We start from the raw sequence: 17286 nt of genomic DNA, 5'->3' as shown, positions 1-17286 counted from the left end.
CACTTATACATTCAGGAAGCGTTCCCGTCTCCCCCAACGGCCCGCGCTCACACCATATCGGGCCTCGGCACGCTTACGTCATCGCTGCTGCGCTGTTCAGTGAGAAGCGTTCTCTATGGCAAGCCTTTTTAGCATTTAAATCTTTGTTCTGACTCCATAAATACAGTATATTTAGAGATATCTCTAATTATATTTTGACTAGTTATAATTATAATTCGACTACTCAGAATGACAGTTAGAGATATCTGCAATTACAATTGTACTAGTACGAAATCAGATTGGAGATATTTGCAAATATATTATGACTAGTCATATTCCTCCATTGACTTCCATTGAAAAATATTTGCAGATATCTCTAAATGAGTTTTGATTAGTCACAATTGTAATTAGAGATTTCTCCAAATGAATTTTGACTAGTAACAATTGTAATTAGAGATATCTCTGAGTTTTTACTAGTCTGAATACATTTGGAGATTTGGAGATCTTTAATTCGTCATATTTAGAGATATTTACAAATATATTTGAAGATATCTCTAATTAATTTACTAATAGTCGAATTACAGTTGTAGATATCTTGAATTGGATTTTTGACTAGTCAAAATTCATTTAGAGATATCTGCAAATATTTTTCAATGGAAGTCAATGGAGGAATATGACTAGTCATAATATATTTGCAGATATCTCCAATCTGATTTCGTACTAGTACAATTGTAATTGCAGATATCTCTAATTGTCATTCTGACTAGTCGAATTATAATTATGACTAGTCAAAATATAATTAGAGATATCTCTAAATATATTTATGGATAGTCAGAACAAGGTTTAAATGCTAAAACGGCTTGCCATATGCTCTCACCCAGTAGCACAGTGGAGATTTCTCTAGTTATGTCCTTTCAGTCGTTTGTTTATGCATTGACATGTAGTCAGATATTTCGCCAAACAGATCCACCACTTTTTGCGCTCATAAACAATCATAAAGCTCTCGTGCTGCAGGAATGAGGAGATCTGCTGAAGGCGCGCAGCTGTCGTGCAGTGAGGAGTTTGCGTCTTTAAAAAACTACGGCAGTTTGCATTCACTGAACAGTAAGAATAATTAATAAATCCATATGAACAGCCCCTTAAAAGTCATGTCTCGCTTTCAGTTTCGGGCTTTGGTGTGTTTTGCACTCACACACACAAGCGTACCGCGCCAAAGCCCAAGTGATCCGCGCTCAGGCACACCTCTCCCAACCGGGCCAGGACCGGCCAAGTGAACCGTGCTTGAGCCCGATTCAGCGCACTCACACTTCTCAAACGATCCGAGAAACGGGCCTGGGCACGGTACGGATGGCATAGTGTGAGTAGGCCCTTAATGCGCCACCTGGCTTGAGAAACCCGTTCTCAAAGACTTTAAGATCTAGATTAATTCCAAGATTACACTGAGATTAATCTAGAGTCTAACACTCTAGACAAATCTAGAGATTAATCTGTCCATCTATAAATATAATATAATATAATATAATATAATATAATATAATATAATATAATATAATATAATATAATATAATATAATATAATATATAATATCCTCACCAGTAGGCTTGGGCGGTATTACGGTATTATGGTATACCGCGGGATCTAAAAATAGCAACGGTGTCAGTTTCAATACCGTTATACCGTCATAAAATATTAAATATCCTTTATTTAATGCCTACAAAAACGTATGTGTAGTTGTCATCACGGGACAGTGTGGAGGAGAGAGGGAAAGGAAGGGAGGGGGAGAGGTGACGTGACGAGTCGCGCTTCAAAGTGTCCTGCAGTTTGGCAGTTTCGACTGAACAGAAGGGAGACGTGGTTAATATGAACGAGAGGTCTGCATTAGCACTAAAGATCTTTGCCCGAACCCGGCGAGACCCGAAAAAATCCAAATCCCTGCATTAAAATCCATCCCTGCAAAGGTGAAACAAATGATGACGAAGTAGTAAAAAAAAGCGAATTTTGACGGCGGTCAAGCCAGTCACTAGCTCATAAGGAGCGGTTATTCCAGCCGCAGGTATTTCGCGGTCGCTCATACACTGCGTATTACGGTAGAGCCCTAAACCGCAAGCTGACAGGTAAAAAGAAGAGGCCATTCGCTAAAGTGAAACTGCTGTCAGGGAAAATTTAATGCATGTTCCTGACTGGTAGAAGATGAACATACAATCCTACCCAAAACTTGCAAAATCAGCCAGATCAGAACTCTGCATCTCGACCTGGACCGCAGGAAAGGGTGTTCAGCTGCTGGACGCACCATGAGTGAGAGACTGCGCTAAAGGCAGTGGATTTAATAATGTTCCTCCACAAACACACGTAGCCTAATCTTGGCGTGTAAAGGGTTTTTAAATTATAAATAAATATTAATTAAACCATATAATCATAATGTAGACAGAGTATACAGGCTAATGGTGGCATTATTCTTTTATTATTCAGCTCCACCGCCGCCTTAATGCCAGATTGTGAAGAGAAGTGGAGAAACACATCTTGCAGAGCCTTTATCTTAATTTCGTTATTGCCAAAATACCCGTCACCATTTAGAGTTTATTTTAATTTGATTTGTTAAGCAAGATTTCTTTTCATTGGTGTGTAGGCTAATTTAAAGGCTAAGTGCATGTACCTAGACCTATAGAGTGCTGAGATGTTACGATGTTACAGCTGTAGAACTTATTTTATTTCTGTTCCAACTTTCAAGTGGCCTATAGTCTACGCTTGTTACGAATAAATGATGTTAAAACATATAAATGACTCATTCTTGAAAAAAATGCATTAGAGCTGTGTGCATAAGCACATTTTAATGTCGGGCTGTAAAAGGGTTCGGGCTTTATAAAGCTGTCAATCAAAATGTGCCTGTCGGACTCGGGACCTATCGGGTATAATTTTTATGGCCCGATTACAGCTCTGCATTCCCGCTGCTGTTCCGCGGGAGCCGGCCAGATTTCTTACGGTGTGGGAGTAAATTTCTGAATGAATCGCGGGAGAGATGTGTGTGTGTGTGTGTATGTGTAAAAGAGAGAGAGAGAGAGAGAGATGATGTGCGTCTCTTGGCGCTCTCTCTCTCTCTCTCTCTCTCTCTCTGACCGCGAGCCTAAGGTCGCATAGAAGGTATTCAGTTTCTGAATGGTTTAGGCTTAAGCCAACAGTTTGGTGACGGTGTCTGAGCCTTACGTCATAATTTTTTTTTTATTACGCCGGTAATACCGGATACCGGGGTAAAATATGGAGGTTTGACGGTATCAAAAGTTTGTTTTCAATGGGCTATTAGTCAGCAAAACACAGAACAAAATCAGACACAGAACAAAACAAATCCAAAGCACAAAACAAAACCACAGAAAAAACAAAAACAGAACAAAACAAATCAAAGCCACAAAACAGAGAACAAATCAAAACCACAAAACAAAAACACAAAACAAAACAATTGCTCCAAATACACTGTCCATTATCAACTCACCAATCCAAGCAGGCAGCGGATCTCATAAATGGCACCAATGCAACCCAGGAATCCCATGAGCATAGACAGAGATCCAATCCCAATTAAGATGTAGGCTCCAACTTTCAGCGATGTAGAAGACTCTTCTGCATAAACAACATAAAAAGACAAAACGCCACACAGTTAAAAACGGAGGGTTCCACACAATTTACTTCATGTTGTTCCAACATAATTAAGTTAACTTGATTGTTTTTACAAATTTAAGTTGATTAATTATTACAATTAGGTTGTCCCAAAAAAAAAAAAAAAAAAAAAAAAAAAAAAAAAAAAAAAAAAAAAAAAAAAAAATCACAAGAATGTATATATTTTGACTGCAGTCACATTTTCTGATACTGGCAAAAAAAATAAAATAAATAATAATAATACAATTCACAAACAAACAAGTCATATACTATATGAAAATGAATTAAATTTCACTTCTCATAAATAATATCCTTTTGGTGATTAACTATTAAAATTCCAATAGCAAGGAAAAGAATAAGCCGAAGTTCAGACAGGGTTATCTCAGATGTGGTTGTTGCTGCTCAGAGCAGCTTAAATTAAAAAACTGAGGTTTAGAAGCTGGTGGTGCGGAGGGTGGAGAAACTGCATATATGACAATTTTTCAGCACTTGTTTATTTGCTTTAGGCTCTACATGTATGTGCAGTAAGCAAAACAATCCCTGTCGTTCACTTCCTCTTGTCCACATTTCCAATAGAAGACACAGATGTTATTGTGACCAAGAAGCATTTATATTATTATATTATTAAAATTGTGAGATTAAACCGAGGTCAAATCAAGCACTGTTGTGACAAAGGGGGCTTTTTTCAGGTAGGGGCTTTTCACACTTAGTAGGTAGGAATTAACCATACGGGCTCTCCCACCTAGAACTACATTTTCCCCTATGAAGTGACATAACATCACCAACATCATTCAAGCATTCACATGGGGGATAGAGGTGCCGTGATCAGACTTGTGTTTTGTAGTGTGTTGTGGGTTTTGTGATAATGAAGGAATGTAGATATACAAGTTCTGTGACTGAAAGAGTAAAAAGGAGGGCTGAGAGACAGAATCTCATACAACAAGATCTATATGTACTGTTTCATTAAGGCTGACAAAAGAACATAACTGCAGACCAAGTAGGTAGTTATAGGAACTCAGGTACACCCACTAGAACCCCCGAAAACTAAATTATCCTCTAAAACATTTTTCATGGTTGTTTAGAGGCTTTCACACAAGAACGGTTCAGAAGGTCACTGGTTCGCGCCTTGGCTGGGTCAGTTGATATTTCTACGTGGAGTTTTTGTTCTAGCTGTGTTTACGTGGATTTTCTCTGGGTGCAATGGTTTCCCCCACATGTCTAAAGACGTGATATAAATTGATTGTAGTGTATGTGCATTCAATGAGAGTGTATGGATGTTTCCCAGTGATGGGTTACAGCTTAAAAAAAAAGCATCCGCTGCGTAAAACATATGCTGGATTAGTTGGTGGTTCATTCTGCTGTGGATACCCCAGATTAATTAATGGACTAAGCCAAAAAGAAAATGAATGAATATATACTTTCACCCACATATACACGTGTTTCTTTTAATAATAGACACATATGCAAGCACGCACGCACGCACACACACACACACACACACACACACACACACACACACACACACACACACACACACACACACACACACACACACACACACACACACACAGCACACAAACTCACAGTGCATTGTAGATATTTTTAATTACAGACATGAAACTAGCAGTCAAGAAACAGAAAGTAAACTCAGAAATGCATGTTGACAGAAACTAGTCGAGCTGCTTGTAGTTAAGGATTATTAAAAAAAAAAAAGATAAACGGAGTTAAAGTGGGTTGTGGTTCTGAATAATCAATAACATTTGTATTAGATTTAACTAAATCAATAATCAAACCAACTGAATCTATAGCCAGCATCGTTTGTTTGTATACTTTTTTCGTTCCTCTTTTTCTTGGTTAAATTATAAGCATATTTATTAAGACCTTGTGTATTAATTACACCTCCTGGTGTTACATTATCAGAACACTAACACTATGAGGTTATGTTAGGTAAAATGTCATAACGTGACGGATAACCATTTTGTTTTATAAACGGAGTAAAATAAATGGTCCGCAGATTGCCTCTCAACTCAAGCACGAATTCTGAGTCACATTTCTAAGCATATGCTTCCTGTCTAGTGAATAACATCTGTCTGAGGTAAATCTGAAGTTTCCACGACCTCAGCTCAAGTGTTTGCTCTTAGTTGCTGTGATGTTCTTAAGGTAATATGGCAAACATCCATCTACTGTACATCTGCAAAAATTCAGTCCTAACAGCCCCGGCAGTGGTTTCCACTGGAAATAATACTGGAAGGGATACAATTTAATACAATCAGCCAAAACCATTTGTTTTCAATGAAAGTCGGACTCAAAGTGATAACCATAATTCTTTTTTTCACAGTGTCTCAACAGAAATTCTGTGTATATTTATTACAGCTTATACAGGGCAGAGGCACTAGTCATGTCCTGCGAGAGACAAATGATGGCCTGTGAGAGACTAGTAATGTCTGTAAGAGACTAGTGATGCTCTGTGAGAGACTTGTGATGTCTGTAGGAGACTATTGAAGTCTGTAAGAGACTGTAGTGATGTCCCGTGAGAGACTATTGATGTCATGTGAGAGACTAATGAAATGTGCTGTGTTCACACCAGACGCATAACGCTTAAATAGATTTTCATTCGTGCATCAAATTCACTTCACAATAGACAAGGATTCACATTATGGGCAGGGCTTCCTTCTGCCTGGTGACTCTTGCTTGTTGCTAAATGGCTAACATGGATGTTATTGTTATAATAGCTGTGCTTTAGAAAGGCTGAAAAACAATGCATATTCAATCAGCACCTTGTTTTTCAGAGTCCAATAGATCCTTTCAGTGGTGGACCCAGCTCTGTGAGATCATCAACTCCTTCAGAAAGTATATCTGTATGATGGACGTCGCATCATTTCTGCTGCCTCATTCACACAATGTGTGCTACAGGATGTCTATTTGCATCTTTGCATTGACTTAACATGCAATTAACTCACGCTTGACGATTCATCCACATCTGGTATGAATGTAGCATGAGAGACTAGTGATGTCCTATGAAAGATTACTGATATCCTCTGATAGATCAGCAATGTCCTGCTAGTGAGACTACTGGTGTCTGTAAGAGACTAGCAGGGGTTTGGATTTGCTCTTGACATAATGGACAAGCATCCATATAGCATATGCATAAAACAGCACAAATTCTCTTTCGTCCTTTTAAAAAATATATTAAAGCTTTAAACGCTTATTAATACGAATAACAATTAATGAATCTTGTCCCATGCTACAAAAGTCAATTCACATGATTTTACTGCAATCTGGCTTTGAAGAGGTACGAATGTGTGATGCAATTTAACCATTTTATCCCGATTATTATTTTTAATAATCATGAAAACTGCACAGCCTTGGTTAATATTATTATGGTGAGCTCCAAGTGAACTTGATTTTAGAAACTTGATTTTAGAAACTTTTGATTTTAGAAACTTGACGGCCTGACGGTCAATCTGGCCAGTCACCACAAGTTTGGCCTGCTGCGCCCCCATTAACCCCCCACCCTTCACTTTCTAGATGCATCGATGTGGCCTGGCAGCATGACTCTATCTTGCTGCGCACAACAACCCCAACGTCAGTCCAGTAATTGCTGAATATTGGTGGGGACACTATTCCTTCCATCCATGCCAAATGTAGAACCTTGGAAACTAGTAGTGATGCCTGTGAGAGACTAGAGATGTCCTGTGAGAGACTACTGATGTTTTCTGATAAACTAATGCGAGAGACTAGTGAAATCTACAAGTGACTAGTGATGATGTCTTGTCAGAGACCAGTTATGTCCTGCCAGAGACAACTAGTGATGTCTATGAGATCCTGTGAGAGACAGATTCCCTCAAAGTAAAAACCCAATGATGTTTTTAAATGTGGTAACCTTAAAACAAGCCAAACCGTTGACTTCAGGCTGTTGCAGCTCTTCAACGGTTTTCCTTAAAAACGCCTTAATACACAAATTAATGCTTAACATTTATATATTTAGCCCAAAAAGGATTCAGCTTCATAATTTCAGCCCAAGCCATTTGCTTGCAACCTTCCAAGCACAATTTATATGCTATAAAATGCAAACAAAACAAAACGACTCTCTCATTTTTTCATCAAAATGAAGCAGCAACTACAGTAAAACTGCACATAGAAAAACACACCAGCCTCTGAGGTCCCAAAGAACCAAACACCATCTCAACCTTAACATGTTGAGTATTCAGCTATACTCTCACCGCATAGCTCCACTGCACAAACAAATGCATCGTTTTAAAAGGAAACAAAACCTTTAGGCAAAGAATAGGAATGAGATCACAACAATGTAGATAATGAAACAATTCCCAAGACTCCCTTTTATAGCCATTCAGTTGCGTGGAAGTCTATTAAAAAACACAACCAGGGAGGAAGGGAAGAAAAAAAATACAAGCGAGATCAGAGAACACGCCTTCCCGTCATTTTCATGCTCAACGGGGCCCTAAACCACAGACTCACAAAATCAACAAACAAACTCCTTGTGCAACACAGTGTGAAAGGAGGACCATTACAGTAAAGGAGTCAAACTGGATCTTCTGTCAGCAAATAGCAGGGTCAGAGTTTACAGTCCCCAACTACGAGGATATCCTAAGATATTCCCTGCTATCTCCAGAGGAAAATTAGAACCAGAAACACAATATGTTTCCAAAAATGGTAACAATAGCATAGTCTCTAGTGTTGCAATAACTGGAGATGCTGAAATAGACAAACAAGGGACAGATGTAAAATATGAGTTGAGGTGAGATGAGAGAGGAAAGTATGATGAGATGACCAGCTTGCCAAACAATTTTTGAAGCCTTTCAGCTTCACATAAATATTCCCCTTTAGTAATTTGTTTAACCGAGCCTGAGCTATATATAGACTTCTCTAAACATCTACGATCTTGACTGAGGGAATTGGTTTTGTGGCTTGGTCGAATGAAAATATTGAAGTTAAATGTTTACTTTTAAATACTGGATTTCATTCAATTCAGACGTGTGTGAAAAAGACTTTTAAACAAAAATAATACTAGTTCACCTAATGACACATCAGTGATCATCTAATCACATTCATGTTTTTCTAAATCATTATTATTTGAGCCAAAAAAAAGATCTTTAGAAAACTGTTATATAACCATAACCTCTGAATTTCCATGTTTGGAAAAATTATTTAAGCAATTTTGTGTAAGTAAATGCAGAATAAGTGTCATTTTGTAGGTGAATTTTCGCTTTAAAAAGAAGCAAAGTTTGTTAAAATGATTAATCTGTTTAAATGCATTAATAATGGATGTGATGCTAGTTTTCCATCTTTATTTCTGTTCCACTCTTTTTTAGAGTCTTCTTGGCTTTGGCAGGCCAGACTGTATGAATTTCTGTAAATCACCATTGGCGTTTGTATCTCGTGTATTTAATTTCTCTCTTCCCTTATTTTGCAACTTTCACTCTCTGTTTAAATCTTCTCTGAAGATAGAGATAGTTTACTTTACATCTGTGTGTGTGTGTGTGTGTGTGTGTGTGTGTGTGTGTGTGTGTGTGTGTGTATATATATAAACACAAAAAAGTCCAGCGTAGGTGGGGGTTTGTGGAAAACTTGGTTAATAGACAAAAAAGAAAACTCCACAAGCCAAGGGTATGAACAGCAGCTGTTTTACTGTACATTCCCATATGTCAAATAAACACCAGTTTAAACTCAAGAGTAAAGACAGAAAAATTAGTATCCAGCAACATACTGATCTGTTAAAGAAAATTAATTTGAAGATAAAAAAAAAAAATCTCTCTGGAATAGCCTTCCTGATAATGTCCATGGCTCAGACACACTCTCCCAATTCAAAACTAGATTAAAGACCTATGTTTTCAGTAAAGCATACACTCAGTGTTTCATCCACACAGGGTTTTGCATCTTGTTTATATACACTGAACTGCAGCTACGCTAATTATTCTCTTTATTCTCTATTTGCACCTGGGGAGAATCACCCCGAGGCCCTCACACTATGCAGTGCCACTGGTTCAATCCAAGACTAGCGAAAAGATGATCCCAAGGTTTCCATATCCTGGACCAGGCCGTATCCTGAGCAGCTACTGTGGTGTTCATGGAGGAGTGGAGCGCATTAGACTGATTGCTGTGATGCTCCAGGGACAGACGAGTCTTCGCTGAGGTCCAGCTTCCAGCCTCCAGCACCTAGACTGCAGCTCTGCACAAGACTTTGGCCAGTGGAGAAATGGTCGTGCCCAACTGAGCCTGGTTTCTCTCAAAGTTTTTTAATTCTTCACTTTTGCCAATTGATTGAAGTTTTTTCCTTGCCGCTGTCGCCACTGGCTTGCATGGTTCAGGATTTGCACGCACACACACACACACACACACACACACACACACACACACACACACACACACACACACACACACACACACACACACACACACACACACACACACACACACACACACACACAGACACAGACACAGACACAGACACAGACACACACACACACAGACACACACACACACAGACACACAGACACACACACAGACAGACAGACACACACACAGACAGACAGACACACAGACACACACACAGACAGACAGACAGACACATTTTGTACTCTGACCTGATAAAATCAATTTTATGATGGAAAAAAATATATGATTAAAACTAATAATAATAGTAATCAGGGCTTGACATTAACTTTTTTGATCACCAGCCACTGTGGGTAGTACATTTCCAGGATGATCTAGCGCACACAATTAATGTTAGGCCTGTTAATAATCCGTTTTAATCGTTTTTTAAACAAAAGCAGTAACTGCTGCTTCTTACAAAAGAATATATATATTTTTTTTCCAATCTGGAGCTCTTGACAGCAGCAGGACTGTGGGTGCACGACCATCGCTTTTTGTGCAGTCCATTTCAAAGAGAACAGATCGCACCAGTTGCATTTCCTCTACACATGGTTGCTTCGTGCAATTAAACGGGAGTGCGCATGCTTTTTAACAGTTGATGTGATGCGAAATCATCCTCTCATTCAGTAATTACCTGCTTTCTTTTGCTCGTGCGTACACAGTTAGTGCTGCTTCTCGATTCTAAGGTCACATTTGCTTGCAAAACGGGCCATCCTTATTATTGAACACTGCTTTTAAGAAAACTACAATCAAAAAATATTTTCAACCAGCCAAAGTGGCTAGTGAGAGCTGCTGCCTTACCTGCAAGAGCTGAAATCTACCTGCATTTGGCTGGTGTTAATGTCAAGCCCTGATGATACTACCTACTACTACTACTACTACTACTACTACTAATAATAATAATAATAATAATAGTGTATAACATATGCTGGATAAGTTGGCGATTCATTCCACTGTGGCGACTCCTGATGAATAAAGGGACTAAGCCGAAGGAAAAATAAGTGGTGCATGAATAATAATAATAATAATAATAATACATCTTGACCTTAAACTGTCTTAACATGTATGTATTAACATAATTGGCATCCCTAAATTTACTATTAAAACTTCTGATAACAAATTCCAGTTTGAACTATTGCATGTAAAAAGAACTACAGAAAACCTAAAACACTAGTCTCTCAGAAAACATCTGTGCTTTCATCAAAAAACACTCAGCTTCTAATATCTGACCAATAGCTGCTTGGATGTAGATGCAGCTTGTTTCACTGAAACAAACTTTCAGGACATTATTACATGCATCGGGACAGGAAATTACATTAGAGCATTGGTACTTACGCAAAACCGTGAGGAAACTCTGACTATCCAGCCTGACCCACAGTCCAAAGCCCATGATTACAGCTCCAAGAATCTATAGGACAAAATAACGAGACATGAAGACATGAATTTTTGGTCATCGAAAATTATCGGCTGAAAATTTAGCAGGTCCTGTTGAGTCACCACTCATACTTGTTACATAATTATTTGATTTTATTTATCGGATTTCTATTAACCAGCAAAGCATAAACAAAACATCATCCCTTCCGTTGTACACAGTGCATGAATTCCCTCATCACTCATTTAATTGGACTGTATTTGTGGACTAATAATGATTGAGGGTACAAGTGAGAAATTTTGGACACAGCCTAATGGGGCGTAAACATCAGATGTTGCTTTGCGTGAATAGATTGTGCTACTAGAGCAAGCTCCTGAATGGTTAACGCAGCCATGGAGAAACAATGAAAGTTTTGAAGTTCTCAATGGTTTGACGATGTTTGTTACAAAAATGGTAAAGGATGTGCCTGGGGTGACTGAGACACTCATTCCTGGCATCCTAGTAGATGGACAATTACATTAATTTTATTTCATTTTCTAAACCTAAACCACTACTCTGCTACCTGCCTGAAATTTTGACTATGTCCAATAAACCAAAATATTGACTTAGATTTTTTTCCAGGTCATCCATGTAAAGCAGATTTGATACAATATATTGTATGAAGCATTATATAAATAAATGTGACTAGACTTGACTTAGCACCAATTATAGTCCCTTCACACAAACATTAGCTAAAGTAAATAGCAAAGTGAGTTACTGTATATGTGAATCAAACACTGTTGATCCTGGATGTTGTCATCTGCAACAAACGTAGCATGGCTTGCTGTAACTTGACTGGTTGCACTCTATGGAGGGCCAAAGAGCTCTCGGGTTTAATCTAAAATAGCTTAATTTATATCTAAAGATAAATGAAGGTCTCAGGGGACTAGAATAGTATGAGGATGAGTAATTGATCAAATAATTTTCCTTTTACTGTGAACAAAACCCTTAAAACTCCACTTTGACAAGAGGTGGTCCTTCTGTGTCCAGAATGCATCAAAAACCTCTTAGAATGATTTTCACAAGGGGTGTAATGATATTCCAACCAAAAAAAAATGTACGCCCACATTGTATGAACCGCAATATTTTCATAACATGCTAAGATACCCCCCTCGCATTCCCCGCACCCACCTCCTACCCCATTAAGACTGCTCACTGAGTCACTGAGCCACTGAACCCCTATCTAGCACCTTTCACAGGACATGAAAACAAAACAGAGAGCTAGTCTTTATTCACAGAAATGAAACAAAACAGAAATGAAAACAAAACAACTTTGTTTTATAAAATCAGTAAATAAAACGGTTTTGCTGCGTTTGCAAAAGTCTGTTTTAGAGTGAACCATGTAGAGTATAAACGCAGCAAAAGTTCTAAATTTTAAAATAAAAAGCAGTGTAAACACAAACTCAATGTGACGCTGGTGAGTCTGTGAGAGCAAATGAGAAGCACGGTAACGCTAGTGGCCCAACAATATGAGAATGCTAGTCAAAACTAAAGACTTCTTGTATACTAAACAGAGCAGCAAGAAAGCGGAGGATGTGTTTGATGAGAAACTATAACAAACAACTAACTTGTCACTGACAGGCGGCATCTCCTCAGCCCTAGTGACCCTAGTTGTAATTCTCCTTAGCAAAAAAAAAAAAAAAAAAATTCTCTCTGAGCATGCACAAATTCATCTTTGCTGCTGTCAAATACAGTCATGAATGAGTAGAAATGACAGCATTCACATTAACACCTACAATTACAGTTTGACCATTAACCTAATCGCACAGAGGCATTGGTGTATTGTTACACCCCAAGTTTTCACTTTTTTTGGCAACAGTAACTAAGGGCAGGGGTTACCCCCCAGGTGCTTCTGAAGACAGAGAGAAGCTCCACAGACTAAATTCTAATGCATTCTGGCCCTAAAGTTCAAAACTAATGGGTCCAATGTGTCCTCTAAATGAACTGGATCAGAAAAGTTTAATTTCCTCAGTTTTCTTGTATCAGTCTGGCGTCTGTGGTTTGCTCAACTGAAGGCTGTTCTCTACACTACTCTGGAGGAAGTAGTAAAACACTAGGCCACTGTACAATTAAAGGGTCTTCAAAAGGGTAAATCAGACAGAGACACACAGTTTTCATTAGCCTTTGACCCTTCATATTAAAAGGCACAACATGTCAAACCAAGGTTGTTTAAATGGGTCTTGCTTCCTCACCAGGTTTAAACAATTTCCTTACAAAGTGCCTTAAAAACAATTTCCAAAATTTCACCAGTACTGGTTGTTTTTGTTTTTGCCTAACTTAAATGTACAAATACAAGTAAATGCTTACTGATGTAATTTTCATTGACAATATTTAGATATTTTAGATCATTTATATGTTAAATATCTTATATTATTTAGTTGTTAGACATTTTTAAAAGAGTTATAAAATATGAAATACTGTCAGACAATACAAAATAGCAGTTAAAAAAGAAACCTCTGAAAGGTACATTTATTATATGACTAAACTTATTTTTCTTACTCTCAAATCTAAAAACTCTATCTTCAAATCTCTCATTAAACTTTATTATTCAATAAACCTGTATTCCAAAGATTTTTATGAAGAAAAAATATATTATACAAATATTAATCAACCTCAAAAGTTACTAAACCAATTTTATATTTTCCCATACATGGAGAAAACCACACACACACAACTCTAAGTAATTTTTTTTTTAACAATGCGGTTTATGCATACTTGACAACTGACAAGAACTGAACAAATATATGAATATTAGCACAGTGTATTTACTTGTTCATATGCCTTAAAGTTAAAAAAGTAGCAAAATACTGTACATACTTGTTTGCTAGAACAAATGGTTAAAAATGCTCACAAACACACACATCTATAATAATTTTATTTTCTTTTTTTTTTCTCAAAAGGCTTCACTTTACCTCATGACATCTCTTAATAGTAACCTCTCTTTCAGCCTAGATTAGTTCACAGTAGACCTAAAGGCTATGGCTAATGACAGGGAGCCACATGGCTAATGAGCAGAGTCCCTGCTGAGACACTCAATAAAGGTGTAGGAGTGTTTGCACTTACAAAGAAGAGGAGGTTGAACAAGAACAGGAAGTATTTGGTGGCGGCGATGCATCCTTTCCCCATGATTGCAGCTCTGTAAAAGAGAGGAAACAAACATCAAAAGTCTGAGAGACATGAAAATCAGTGCTGAGGCAGAAAGTGAGCAGTTTACTTTGTGAATTTATTCACTTTGTTAAAAAATATTTAGCAGATGATGTCCATTCCCTTGCTGATATAAAAGTGGAAATGCTTGTAAACATAGCTGTAGCTTTCAGTCTGAAGGTACTCTGGTCTGTTTGACATGTTTCAGTTCCATGAATGATAATGTCACTTTAAATAATGACGTCATACAGTTAATCTTTCTGATTACAGAGTTTAATTATACTACATTATTAAAACAAGACACATATTTGGTTACTGTTGGTGAAGTAAAGGTAATTAGAGCTCAGGCTCATTGGAAATACATGCCTCAACCTACTTTATTGCAAAACCTAAAATATGTTACTCCAGATTCGTTTTGTGGTACATTTCAGATGATAACTCCCCTAAACGGTGTGGTCTACATTTTTTGCTAATGTATTGAAAACCCTTTGTGCATATCTTGTTGCACATTTCAGATATATGTTCAGCCTTTTCTACGATTCAGCCAACTATACTCTCAGGGTCAGGAGAGAAGCAAGACAGTTGCATAAGTCTTCACAGCAACATTGACTGACAACTTCAAATGGCGTTAAAAATGTCACATACTGTATTTATTACAGCTGTGAACCTACACTAGTCTCACGGTTCGGTTACGATTATCATGCCATCGATTAGGATCAATTTGATATTTCGGTGCATCACGGTGCATTGACGGTGCTTTTCATACACAGTTTTATATTTTCTTCACAGCAGCAGTTCTTGTATTAAAATGTATGAATATATTTATATTTATAAACTATTTTTAATACAATTTTGCCATTTAATACAAACAGTCAGAAATATAAACTGTACCTTAAAACAACACGAGCATTTAGCAAATAATATAAAAAATATAAATATCCAGCTCACTTTCTGATCCTTTTCTAGTTCTCTTACACCTCTGTGATTGGTCGCACCCTCAACAAAAACGGTTGCAATTGGCTCTTGCGCGCTGCGCTCCTCACAGATGAGTGATACTGATAAGCGGCAGGCGGCAGTGGCGATCACAGCTGATGCATGATAGACATGGTGGAAAAAACTCTGCAGACACGCGCTCATTTCTGTATCCAGAAGTAACGCTGTAAAACAGCTGAGAGGAGAAGAAAAGTCACGCCAGCAGGTCAAATGGGCCACTGTGTGTGTGTGTGTGTGTGTGTGTGTGAGAGAGAGAGAGAGATAGAGAGAGAGAGAGAGAAAGAAATGGAGTACTTTTATTCTCTCGATCTCAGTGAAATAGGGGCTTTTGCTGTTAATGTCAGTGAAAGACTGATCCAGTAAACACACACAGTGAAATTGTGCACAGTTTATGAGTTTTAAGTAGTTAGAGCGTTGTAAATACTCGCGCTCCTCTCCCTCGCGACAGAGCGCATATAAGGTAAATGACATCAGTAATAACTGGTTATGGTTATTACTGAACCGATACCAAATTGTCTGCTGCTGCATTGCGGTGCACCGAAGAAACGATTAATTTTGACACCCCTAGTATTTATAAGGTATAGTTCACCCAAAAATGTCATTTCTGTCTTCATGTTAGGATTTATTCGCGGCCGCAAAATAACACGTGAGCTGACCGCAAGCTGTTTGTTTACTTCCGAGAATGCGCGTGTGCCCGTCTATGACACCTACTTTAATGAACAGAAGCTGCAAAGGCTGTGAATAACAGGTAATGAATTTGTAAATAACGTTTGGTTTGTTGCACAGAGCGATCGTTTGAGGGCCGTGCAGGAGGTTTGATTTGCATGTATGTGTTGACGGCGGCCATGAGCCGCACTAGGAAGTGAAAATGAAACCTGTGTGCACATTTAAATGATCATATGGCATTTTAGAGTTATGATTAAGACAAGCATTTGATATATTTTTTTCTTTCATAGCGAACAGTATTGTGCATGAAAATAAATGTTTACTAATTAATGTGTCAGAGTATAACAACCCTAGCCTATATATAATGTTAAATATAATGCAAGGAATCTGAAAATGACAAAATTCGAATTTTACCAGTGAAAACAAATGGTATAATAATGTTGTCAATGGCAGATGACAAGCACATGTCTTAAACAAAATAAATCAACTTCAGAATTAAGAACAGTTATATTCTTTCATCTTTTTACTGTGAATTAACAAACAGGACATTAAAAATCTGTTCAAGTCCACCATAATGACTGTACAAAATTTAGCATTTTAAGCAACAGTATACCTATAGGCCTAATTAGGGACCGAGCACCGAAACGGTGCGTAGGCCCTATTGGAATTGCTCCGTTTTTTATTATTATTATTATTATTATTATTATTATTATTATTATTATTATTCCGCCCCCTATCGGGGCACTTTTGAGGGTCTAAACATGCCCGAAAACTCATGAAAATTTGCACACACACCAAACACGGTGTAAATAGCAGGTTGATATGGGTCTCGGAAGTGGGCGTGGCAAAATGACTCGACAGCGCCACCTAGAAAAATTAAACGGACGAGCCCCCGATACACGAATCACGCACATGCACGAAAATTGGCACACACCTCAAACATGCCAAACCATACGAAAAAGTCTCTTGGAGCCATATCTCAAACCCAACAGGAAGTCGGATATTTTTAACTTCCTGCGGCGAAAAAGTTGCGTTTTTGCCATTTCCAGGCGTTG

General features: G+C 37.9%; 1 protein-coding gene across 1 annotated transcript in view; it reads right to left on the bottom strand.

Moving 5' to 3' along the window:
* The window catches only part of cd82b (CD82 molecule b), a 55854-nt gene that overhangs the window by 13997 nt on the left and 24571 nt on the right, over positions 1 to 17286 (bottom strand). Inside the window, 3 exon segments of the mRNA NM_212663.1 lie at positions 3464 to 3588; positions 11353 to 11425; positions 14492 to 14564. Coding sequence (NP_997828.1) covers positions 3464 to 3588; positions 11353 to 11425; positions 14492 to 14554 — 261 coding nt within the window. The 5' untranslated portion in view covers positions 14555 to 14564.

The sequence above is a fragment of the Danio rerio genome, chromosome 18, assembly GCF_049306965.1.
Source record: "Danio rerio strain Tuebingen ecotype United States chromosome 18, GRCz12tu, whole genome shotgun sequence".
NCBI classification, from domain to species: domain Eukaryota; kingdom Metazoa; phylum Chordata; class Actinopteri; order Cypriniformes; family Danionidae; genus Danio; species Danio rerio.
The sequence above is the reverse complement of the archived record's forward strand: the minus strand, read 5'-3'. Positions and strand labels throughout refer to the sequence as shown.